This window comes from Phoenix dactylifera, chromosome 4, assembly GCF_009389715.1.
Source record: "Phoenix dactylifera cultivar Barhee BC4 chromosome 4, palm_55x_up_171113_PBpolish2nd_filt_p, whole genome shotgun sequence".
In the NCBI taxonomy this organism is placed as follows: Eukaryota; Viridiplantae; Streptophyta; class Magnoliopsida; order Arecales; family Arecaceae; genus Phoenix; species Phoenix dactylifera.
In genome coordinates, this window is record NC_052395.1 from 24,168,313 (window position 1) to 24,179,905 (window position 11,593).

Genomic DNA, 11,593 nt, shown 5'->3' on the forward strand with positions numbered 1-11,593 from the left:
TTTCTTCAACTAAAAAATTCTTCAATAAATCCTTAAAAATTATGGGAACTTGCCTAGACATTTCTTAACAATATTATTAATTAATCACCTGAAATTCTCAAATAAATTGTTAAGATAAATGGAATTATACTCTAGTGTTTTGTATTTATCAAAATCCATTAGGGGGTCAACAGTAATAAAGCTTGAGTAAAGGGACCAAACAAATATAGTTGAGGGCCTTTATGTAATAAATCTTTCCTATAAGGATTAAATACAAATTACAGAATATCCTTTTGAAAAATAATATACTGCCAAAGGCTTAACTGCAAAATTCCATTTATTGACCAAATGGGTTCGGATTTTGAGTTCCAGGTTTCACGTTCGGGTTCGGGTTCTGGGTTCGGATCTGAACTGGGCCCAAGTTTGGCCTGCAATGGATAGGGCCCAATGGCCCATCAAACTGCCCACGACCCATAGTGGGCCTTCTTCCTCACCGAGCTCCCCATGGACAGGGGAGATGGAGACCGAAAGGAGGAAGAATGGGCCGGCTGGGGGGTCAGCCTAAGCGGCCGAGGGCTGTTGCCCGGTCGACGGCCGGCGAATGCAGTGGCGGCCGGCGGCTGCTGCGGCGACGGACGTCGAAGGAAAACCTAGTGATCTCGGTTTAGGGCCAAAGCAAAGAAAAGAAATCAAGCATGTTCCGGCTAGATCGAAGAGCAAAAAGGAAAGTGGGCTTACCGGCAGTCGACTGAGGTGGCAGATCTCGGCCAGGGGAGGCTTGATCCGACGGTCAAGCGGCGGCGGCTGCGTTCGAAACCGAGAGGAAGGAGATCTCGAAACAAGGGAGGCTCAGGTGGTGGTGGTGGTTGGCCGAGGCGGCTCACCGGCGACTTGGGAAGCGGGAGCAAAGGAAGGAGAGGGAGAGGAGAGGGAGGAGAGGAAGAGGAGGAGGCTTAGAGGGTAGGGAGGAGGGCTTGGAGGCGAGGGGGGGTTGTTATCACCCCTCTCATAATGGCTCTCCGCCGCGAAGATCGAGGCAGTCGAGCGAAATCCGCGACCGCGGATCGACTGCAGATTAGCTGGAGGGGGTGCCGCGGGATACCTTTGGTGCCCTCGCCCCGATCGTCCCCGAAAGAGCCGGAGAGGATCGCAAATTGCGATCCTCTGTTCCGCTCTTCCCAAAAGGGGAACGGGACTGAAGTCGACAGGTGCTACCGGCTTCAGCCCGTATCTCCCACAGAATGATGCCCCAGGAAATACCAGAATCTTGTGTTCTTTTTTTTTCTTTTTTTTTGATTTAATGTGTTAATCATACAATGTGTATATAAATACATCCAATAAAATCAGAAAATACAAACTCACGGAGTGCCTGACGCAACTCTTCCTCTCCTGAGGCAAATCTTGTGTTCTTTCCTTGTGAAATTTTATCTACTTACCAGGTCACTAGCAGGTTAACAATGAGTGATCATTGGACTAATAAAGTTATGTAAAGAGACCCTACAAAAATGTCGAAGGTCGTTCTATTCATACAAAACCATGGGCCAATGCCCCTAGCCCATATTGCTCAGCCCGAGCGCCAACTTAGCCAACCTGGCCTGGAATTAGAAGCGAGTACCAGCTATTATTTAGTAAAGATAAACGAGAATAGTCCAGATCTCATTGCAGCTAACGTTGAGGTCACTTCATTCCAAAATTGAAATATATTACAAAATGGCTGAGCGGTTTTTTCTTTTTTTTTCTCGTGATGATAAGGTAACCATCCATCCTTTATTAAATGCTAATGAAGAAAATGGTACAATAGAGGTAAAAACAAGTAAGTCCGCTGCTGCTCTCAAGCAGGAGAAAAAATTCTCTGCACCGGTGCATGCAACCAATCACAGCCAATCATTCCTATGAGCCCCAATCATCTTGCGCTTATTTCGGTGCTCCATTACAGAAATGAACGACTGCGATACATGTCGCGCACAACACATGCTGCATGCGGTGTAATGAATAATTTCTCCCGAAGCAGTGAAAGTTTTAGGTGAATCAAATTCACCGGTGAGCCAATGGATCGGTACAACTATGAACCAACACAGACAAACATGCCTATTTCTCTCTGGTTTCTTTTTTGTTCATTTTTGTGCATGTTGTTTCATGGGTGGCCCTGGTGGCGTTCCGCTGAATTCTTTCCAACCTCCTACGCTGTCCCACCACTTAGCTGCTTCTCCAACCAAGCCCCACGCCGGAAGAGAAGGGAGACGAGGCCAAGACTGACACCAGGCGGACTCCTTTCCTTATATGCATCCTGGTGGAGAGTGGAAGCCTCATACTAACCACTATGCTTAGAGATTTCCCGTGTCCAACGCCTTTGCCTTCGAGGTTTGTCTGCACTATTTTCTCTTGACCTTTGCATATCCAAGTAATGTCACACAATGTGAAGAGCAGCAAGATCCGTGTGTCCAACAGGTTTCTTAGGGGTTGCTTGGATCTGCGGTTATAGCTGCCAAAGTAAAGGTGACAAGGTAAAGTGGAAGTTGAGAATAATAATTAATAAAGGCTCATGAGGAGTGTTTGCATAGACTAATGGTCTAGAAACTTTATTAATTAAGCACCTCTATCTTATTTGCAGTAACAAACAAAATTATGCATGTGTGAAGGATGGGGGTTGTATCTTTTGCAAGAAATAATGATTCGCCTTCCTCCATATGAATCCACCATGGATCATGCTATAGTCGCTTCAAGACCTATATAGTTGGATAAATGGAGGAGCTCATATTGTTTTGAGAGCCGTGCAGAGGTCATCCAGTAGTCAACATTGTGAAAGAATATCAATCATCCTTTTGCTCAAAAATACAACCCAAACTTTTATATTTGCTCATAGGTGTTGAGAATCATTGTTTATCCTACTTATGTTAAGATTCTATATTTCTAGTTTTATTCTACTTAGTTATTCCTCCTAGAATAATTATCCTTATTCTTTTAATAGTTATCAAGTCTTATTTTTTAGCGGGTATTGATTTTTGAATTTGATTAGAAATCAAACATCCCACCCACATAATGTTGACATGTTTTCTTTAGTGTGGCGTGAAGAGAGAGAGAGAGAGAGAGTTGCCCTTCTTGATGAGGAGTGAAAGAGAACCCTTTTGTATGGCTTAATTTTTTAAATAAATATTGTTTCTTTCTCCTAATTAGTTTTCTTCCATCATCTCTTTTCTATTTTTTCTTTGGTATTTATTGTGGAGTGATTGATTAAAACCCTATTTGATTTTGATGAGCTCAAAGCATTTGAGTATATCTTTTGTTTACTAATGAATTCAATTGAGTGTTTCAGTGAAAATCTTGTCTAAGTGTCTCTAGATTTGGTTCAAGATAGTTTGGATAAGTTAAGAAGTCAATTTGAACCAAAGTTTGAGACTCGAGTCGACTCCAGAATATTACGAGTCGACTCCAAGCGTATCAGAATCACTGGCACGGGCTCGAGTCGACTCCGGATCATTACGAGTCGACTCCGACTGAGAACAGACAGACGAACAGAAAGCATCAACTCAAAACCTGTCAGCGAGTCGACTCCTGAAGTGCGCGAGTCGACTCCGATGCTTACCGAGTCGACTCCGGAGTAATATGAGTCGACTCCAAGGAGTTACAGACAGAAAAGTCAGAGAGCGATTTTCGACCCTGAGATTCGAGTCGACTCCTGTGGAACGCGAGTCGACTCCGATGGTTGGCAGGTCGACTCCAAAGAAAGCGAGAGTCGACTCTCAGTGGTTCACAAGGCAAAAGTCAGAGAGCAGTTTTCGGACGCTGAGATTCGAGTCGACTCCCGCAATGCGCGAGTCGACTCCGAGACAGCGCGATCCCAAAAAGACAGAAGACCAAATTATTGTCTCTAAGAGCCGAGTCGACTCCCAGACAGCTCGAGTCGACTCCAAGGCAGAAGGGTATGTTTCGGAAACTGAGAGCCGAGTCGACTCTGGAACAGTCCGAGTCGACTCCAAGACTGGACGAGGCGAATGACAGAAGATCGGGAGTTCGGGCTCTGAGCGCCGAGTCGACTCCCAGGACTGTCGAGTCGACTCGAGTGGGCCAAGTTGAAAATTAGCTCCATGGACTTCATGGGATGAGCCGACTCCGAGAATGCCAAGTCAGCTCCAGAAGTTGGCGAGTCGACTCCAGGTTAAGTCGAGTCGACTCCCAGTCGAGGAGTTCACTTTAATTCAAATCCGGAACAGTTGCCGAGCCGACTCCAGAAAAGCATGAGTCGACTCCCGCTACAGCCGAGTCGACTCCAGATCGCGCGAGTCGACTCCGACCCCCAACGGACATATTGTCAGGTTGTGCAGAGTGTGCAGAACGGGCAGAAAAAGGTGTCTAACGGCTAGTTTCCGTGGGGGATGGGTTAAATAGCCACAGAGGACTGTAGCAAGGCAGAGAACTACCATTCCATTCAAAAAGATCAAGCATTCATTCTCTGCAAGTGGTTTTTCAATGAAAAGAGGGAAGAGCGCCATTAACTCCTTCCAACCACATCTTCCCAACATTGAAAGAGATCTCCTCCTGCCTTCAAGTCGTCCAGAATTTCAAGAGGAGACCCGAAGTTCAAGAAGCCCTTTCTCTTCTCCAACTTAAACGCGTTTGAGGGCTCTTAACTTTGCTTTTATTAATATTGCTGTATATTTGCTTTTGAGAAGCTCTGTTTTTCTGTTTGTCCTCATTATTAGCATATTGTCTTAGCTTGGTTCAATCGGGGGATTGAATCAAGGGTGTAGAGGTTGGTTGGTGAGCCTAGGTTAAAACCAACGTGTAAGGGTTCGATTGTGATCCCGGAAAAACAATCGAGGTGGTTCTAGTCGGTGAGCCAGAGAAAACCGACCGAGTTCGTTGTGAGCTCGTAAAACAACAAGTTTGGTTGTGAGCTTGTAAAACAACCGACTGTAATCCAGGGGGTTATAGTGAATTCCCAAGTGAGACTTGGGGAGTGGACGTAGGAGCAAGGGTTAGCTCCGAACCACTATAAAAACCTTGTGTTTGTGATTGTTTGTTCCTTTCTCTTACTCTCATCTCACTCACAGCACATAGCAACTAACTAATCATCTTGCTAAAGTCTTAATTAGTCTTCCACAAATATTTTAGTTGCAAATTATTTTAAAAATCCAATTCACCCCCCCTCTTGGGTTGTCTATCTGGGCAACATTTGTTCTACATCTTGGGCTGGCACGGTTCATCTACTCCGCGTAACGTGCCGTTCTACAATAGGTATACCACCATTTTGGATTTCCATCCACAAACAATCTTGTCTTGCGGTCGACCCAATTCTCTTTCTTTCCCAGCCGGCCCTCTCTTTCATGCTTGTAAAGCAACCTACGGTGCAAACAACCTTCCACCCCATACTGATATAATATATATGTATGTATGTATGTATCATGGGTGACAATTTTTAGCAGAGCATGATCGGCTAGACTTGATATGCCATTCAACTGGATTGCCCTAGCTGAAGGAAAGATGATGCAGGCAAGATGGGTTTTTTTTCAGTACTACGGCGGCTTACACACACCGAGTGTGGATGCAGCCAATAAAATCAGAAAACAAAGAACTACATAAAGGTCCTGGCACAACCCCGCTATCCATCCATACAAAGCCTCCAGAGTGGTGAGCTGCAAAGGAAGCAACCTAGTCAGCAGCACCGTTGGCTTCCCTATAGATGTGCATGGCCAGGTGGGAGTCGCACTCCCCCAGTAGTCTATGAATCTCGTGGATCAGCGGCCAGTCCTCAGCTATGCGTCCTCGACCTCGAATCCACTCGATCATCGTGGCCGAATCTGTTGGAAACCTGCCCATGCCGCAGAAAATAAAAAAATTTCAGATGGCAGCGGAAGAGGCATGCGCGGGATCGACGTTCATCTCATGAACGTTGTTCAAAAACCGTTCGTAGATAGATTAGGATTAAAAACTTTTAAACCATTAGGAAGATTAGATCTTCATTTTGTGCGGGTAGATGATCACCGCAAACTGAAGTTCGTGGTTTTAGGATGAAGGTTCGCTTGAAGCCGCACACGCGTCCGGCCTCTACGAGTATCCACACGAAGTAGAGATCCGATCAAAGCTTCCTTGTCTCCCCGGGGTGCTAGCTCCCTTGCAGAGACAACTTTGGATGGCTGATTTTCTCCCTTTGAATCAACCCTTGATTGTGCTTGGGAGGAGGAAGAAGAAGGAGGGATCTGGATGAAGAACCAAAGGCTAGACCCAGCCTTTTCTTTTCCTTGCGTTGGAAGAAGGAAGGGAAGGGGAGGAGGCCGCCAAGGCCTTCTTCTTTTTCTTCCTTGCTTGCGGCTGAAGACCAAAGGGAGGAAGGCGGGCCACGGCTTGGAGAGGAAGAGGGCTTCAATGAATGCCCTAGGGTGCCGCCCACTTCTCCTTTTAAAGGCATGAATGAACCCTTGATCTTTTTCCAAGAGGGGCGTCAGCCCCTCTTGTGTTGCCGCACCAAGGAGGAAAAGGAGGAGGGGCGTACGCCCCTCCTTCTTGGTTAACCTAATCCTAAGGAGGATTAGGAAGGCCACTTATGGTTAGGTCCTAATCTAATTAGGCTTAGACCAAAGGTAAACCAATTTTGGATTTAATCAATGCTAATCCTAATCCAATTAGACCTTGAATGAACCATGACTTAATTGAACTCTTCAATCCTAACCCAATTAGGAGTCATCTTGATTCATTAGATTAATAATTAATTAGAAATTAAGAGATTCTAATCTAATTAGAATTTGTTCAATTTTAGTCCTAATCTAATCAGGACTCTAATTTGAATCCGAAGTCTTAATCTGATTAGGACTTCTAGAAATTCTACTCTAAGTAAGAATCCAAATTGAATTCAAAATCCTAATCTAATTAGGATTGTAGGAATCCTACTCTAAGTAGGACTCCCAGTCCTAGTCCAAGTAGGATTCCCAGTCCTAATCCAATTAGGATTCTAGAAATCCTACTCCAAGTAAGATTCCTGTTTTAAGTCCAATTAATCAATTCCCATTGTTCCTTCTTCAACTGATTATCAATCGAATTGATTACTCGTGATTCATAATCACTTTTCAACCATCGGATCGGTCAATATCTCTAGTGTGTGTGACCCCATAGGTTCTATTCTGACTGGTAGTGAGATATATTGCGATTTCTATCACAATATCATTGAAAACTCCTTTCATTGGGTTGGAACGATTCCAACTCAACTCATTAGGGTTTATCGATCATCGAGATATTTCCTGTGAGTCTCACCATCCACCAGTGACACCTAGCAGCATGTAGTAGCCACCCAACAGAATGGAATGATGAACCTCTAGGTGCAGTTATCGTATGATACAGTCCTATTATCGTGGATCCCTACAGGACGGAGGTCATGGACAACTCGTCAAACCCCATCGTCTGTCATATGTCAAGATTTATTCGACTTAAATTCGAGAGTGGAAAACTCTTTCTCCACTATTTTTACTGCCCCGGCCGAGGTCTTACGAACTCAGTCTTATAAATCACATAGGATCTCTCTTTATCTACCAAGGTCGATAGATTCCATATAGGTGCATACCCTACTCCTACAGTGAACCTATTGCAGCCAATCTACACTGCATGAATCCGTATGTCTAGAAATCATGTATACGTGCAGTCAAACTACAATAACCTCACTGTGAGTAGCCGAAGCACCGCAGGTCAAAGGACTAGTCACACTACTGCAACATCAAGCAAGTCACTGACGAGTGGATAGATATCCAAGTGACTTCTTGTCTTGGTCATGCTCAGTACCCTTATTCTTTAACAAGCACCTACACTACTACTTCAGTGTTCCAACATCGTGGACTCGAGTCTCGTCCATCCTCAAGGAAAGTAATGTGTGCACTATCGAATCGATCACCGTCCTCGTGATGATCCATCGATCAGGAGCATTTAGAAATCAATCACCAATGATACATGGCTCAAATTCTCAACTCTTGAGAATATGCATCATCATCTTATTAATTTTTTGGACAATTCATAGACACATAAACAATATGAATGAAAAAGATGCCTTTTATTTATTCAATAATAAATAGTCAAGTACAAAATTATGTCCTAGAATTAACAATGTGTCAGCCAGATTGGCTTTTAGGGCATATATCTAACAGAATCCTCCTCAAGAATAATGCGGTTCGTGCCCAGTGTCCGCCGCGCATAAGAGTCACCCTCCCATGCAGCTTGAACCCCGGCGCACACCACTGACGAGTCAAAGATCCGTCGGCCCCCTGCCACAACTAGTCTAGCATCATGGTCCCAAATTACGAATCTCATACCTCCGCTGCTCCCGTCTTCGGTCACACTGCCATCGAAGTTCACCTTAAGAAAACCAGAAGTTGGGGGCACTCAGGAAGCAAGCACCGTCCTGGATGCTGCAAGAGACAGGAGTGACAGTGATCTCCGCCGCGTGCAAGAGAGCTCTGGTCACCACCGCCCTCGAGTGAGGACTAACTCCCTCGAAGACTCGGACATTCATATCCGGCTAACAGTGGTAGGCCCAATAGGTAGCACGAGTCCCCCTCTCCTCTCTGGCAGATCCCCGTGTTGAGGCCTTCAAGAACCGCAAGAAATCCTCAGTGGACATCCACCTCTGCCACTGAACAGGATGGGTCGAGGCAGCACACTATATCTGACTAACCCGTGGACACTCAAAAAGGGCATGGTTGATGGACTCCTTCACACCTGGGCAAGACACGCAGGCTGTGGGGATCCTCACCCCCACCGCCCCAGCACAACTCTGGTAGGCAAGCATCCTCAGGCCACTTTCCAGATGAGCAGAGCGACACGAGGATAGATGCGCATCCTCTAGATCCATCTACCATCAATCTACCGAGTCATCAGAGCCCCCCGACCAACCTCGAAAGGTTTCGGGTGCTCACCACCGACCTTCAGGTCATGCTCCAAACCCTCCTATCTGCTGGTGCCTCCTCCGAAATCGGCACAGATAGAATCCGCTCAGCAAGTTGCTCCCCGAACATGTGCCTAACAAGCTCCTCGTCCCACTGCCGCTCCCCTCGAGCAAATGGCTCGCAAACTCTACGGCTCTCTAGCCACTCGTGGTCGATCATAGTAGGCCAGTCCTGCAGTGCAACCTCAGATAGCCATCTGTCCCCCAAGATACTGACCGTCCGGCCACCTCCTATCTCCTATCTGATCTCTAACAGCACTATCGGGGCACAAGCACAGATCTCACGCCATATGAAGGATGATCTTCGTCCAGTACGCATGGCAGGCTGGAGGATAGTGTCTCCATACTTTGCCCTCAGCAGAGTGCCCCAAAAACTCCTCAGCTCTAGGAAAAACCTGATTGCTTATTTGGTCATAAATATCTTTCTGCGCTCGATCAATGAGTGTACTCCCAACACACCTCGGCTGGTCGGCTAACAAATGGTTAGTTGCATTCCATGAAACAAGGAATTTTTACTTGTTGAAGCAAAGAAGTGGGAATCAAAATAAATAAAATGTCACTTATTCAATGCGTTTAATACACAAACGCTCAGATACGGAAATAGATCGCTAAAGGGGGCAGAGGACCAATAATCCCTCCCCCCCATTTTTTGGTACAAGACCAATAATCCCCTTGAATAACCTTGGAATCCATGGAGTGGATTAATTTCCAGTATTATTAAAACAAGTTCAGTTCCGTAAACCTGAAACATTTTGCAACCCAGGCGGCCTAATTAACGAAAGCACAGTTCTTCCTAATCACACCTTTCTGATGGGTGAGAACTCCAATTTTTCCCATGTTAATCATGGACACAGCGAAATCATGGAAGAACTCCTCTGCGGTCTTCGCTTTGGCCTGGCGTTCGACGTATGCTTTGGTCTCGCTGTCATGAAGGAGGGCCGCGTCGGACACGAAAAGCCCCTTCCTTTTGGAAACAAGCTTGTAGTAGCGCAAGTCGAATCTCCCAGAGCTCCCAGGATCCATATCCACAGCACTCATCAAGTCATGAGGCTTGCATAAGCTCTTCAACATGGTTGCGTACTTCTTGTCCAGCGTCGGGTCCATATCGCCCTTTCCCGTGAAGTTGTAGAGGCGGTCCGAGAAGGACAAGCAATGCGAAATCCCAATGGTGTGCGACCCTAAGTAGGAAAGAGCTTAAGCAAACTTTTGTTATCATAAAAATGATAAATATAGCTTTTTATCCATCCTTCTGCATGCATGCATCCAATAAATAAGTTGCCTTATTCTACAATTCAAAACTTCATCCCCCCAAAAAAAAAACTAGGAAGTATTATTTGGATTTTTTGACCTTGTATGAGCACCCAAGATCTATCCAGTACATAACTGATGTAGGGCTAAACGCATATCCATACGGTTCTCACATATTTTACTCGTTTAAGCTCTAGCATCCTCGTCGGGCTAAGGTCTAAATTCATTCAAATCTAATTATAAGCACCATAATCTACTAGTCTATGTAGGCCATGGATCGGATCTACTCTAATATCATTTGTAACAACTCAGAATCTTGCCTAAAAAGACTAGCCGAAAAGAGTTATCTCAATCCAATATGTATATTCAAGATCTACTAAGCACATAGTTGATGTGGGCATAAGCACATGCCTGAACAAATCCTCATATGTGACCTAAGCATAAATACATCGAAAAGCTTTCAAAGGCAGATGGTACCCGAAAGAACAACCATATCCTTGACGGTCATATTTCTTTTGGTGAAGAAAGCTTTCAAAAGAGTGATGTTTGAGTCTGGTGGCGGCAGGTTCCCCAAGGTGTCTGAGGCTAGAGATCTGTTTCCATCTCTCCGGCCCAACGGTATTTCATAGTATGGTCCTTGGCTCTGAAAGAGAAGATAACTTCTAATTAGACGAGTTCTTGGTCATGCTATTTTCCGGACAAGGTCACCTCACTTACCAAGAACACCGAGTCTCTGGCTACCATAGCAATGATGTCCGCGCAGGAGACGATACCCGGACAAGTTTTCTCCAGCTTAACCTTGATAGCATCAATGACATCAAAACCACGAAGGCCTATATTGAGGGGTGCATCCTTCTCGGCCACATATTTTTCAGTAGAATTCAGCAGAATAGAAGCTTCGCAACCCTTTGGTGCATGAAGAATGTCGTTAGACCATCTTTCGTGTGAATCAAGTGACAAATATTTAAGGTTGCATACCATATGAGACTTACCGCAACAAAACAGTCAACGAAGTGCATCCGTAACAAAGGGCCAGCGAGTCTTGGGGATTTTGCCATGACCTTCGCCATTTCCCGGATAACTATGGCTTCTGCATGGGGACATGTATCATTGTAGAACCCATATGTCACATGCGCTTCTGCCGAGCTAAACAGCAGCAGCAGCAGCACAAGGGCCAAAGGAAACAAGTTCTTAGAGAAATCTTGAGAAACCATCTTGCAGAGGAAAGATGGAAGAATGCCTTTTAATGAAGGGTAGCACCATGTTATATACTTGAGCTTTCACAGTAGAACTTGTCACGGGAACTCCATTATGTCATGAATGATATCTTTTTTAAATCCGAGTTTAGTGTTATAATGTTTTTATAAGCAAGTCACTGGAAGATAGGAATAGGATGTGTTGGACAGCAAGGGTTGACCTGCATTTGTTGGATGGATGAGCTTA

General features: G+C 45.1%; 1 protein-coding gene across 1 annotated transcript; it reads right to left on the reverse strand.

The window, feature by feature from the left end:
• Positions 1-9,578: 9,578 nt before the first annotated feature.
• Positions 9,579-11,364, reverse strand: LOC103715379 (peroxidase 1-like). The gene is made up of 4 exons (XM_017844766.3): positions 11,143-11,364; positions 10,868-11,056; positions 10,628-10,793; positions 9,579-10,080 (listed from the first exon to the last, which is right to left on the reverse strand). The coding sequence occupies exons 1-4, from the start codon at positions 11,362-11,364 to the stop codon at positions 9,671-9,673; spliced, it is 987 nt and encodes a 328-aa protein (XP_017700255.2). The 3' UTR covers positions 9,579-9,670.
• Positions 11,365-11,593: the final 229 nt, after the last annotated feature.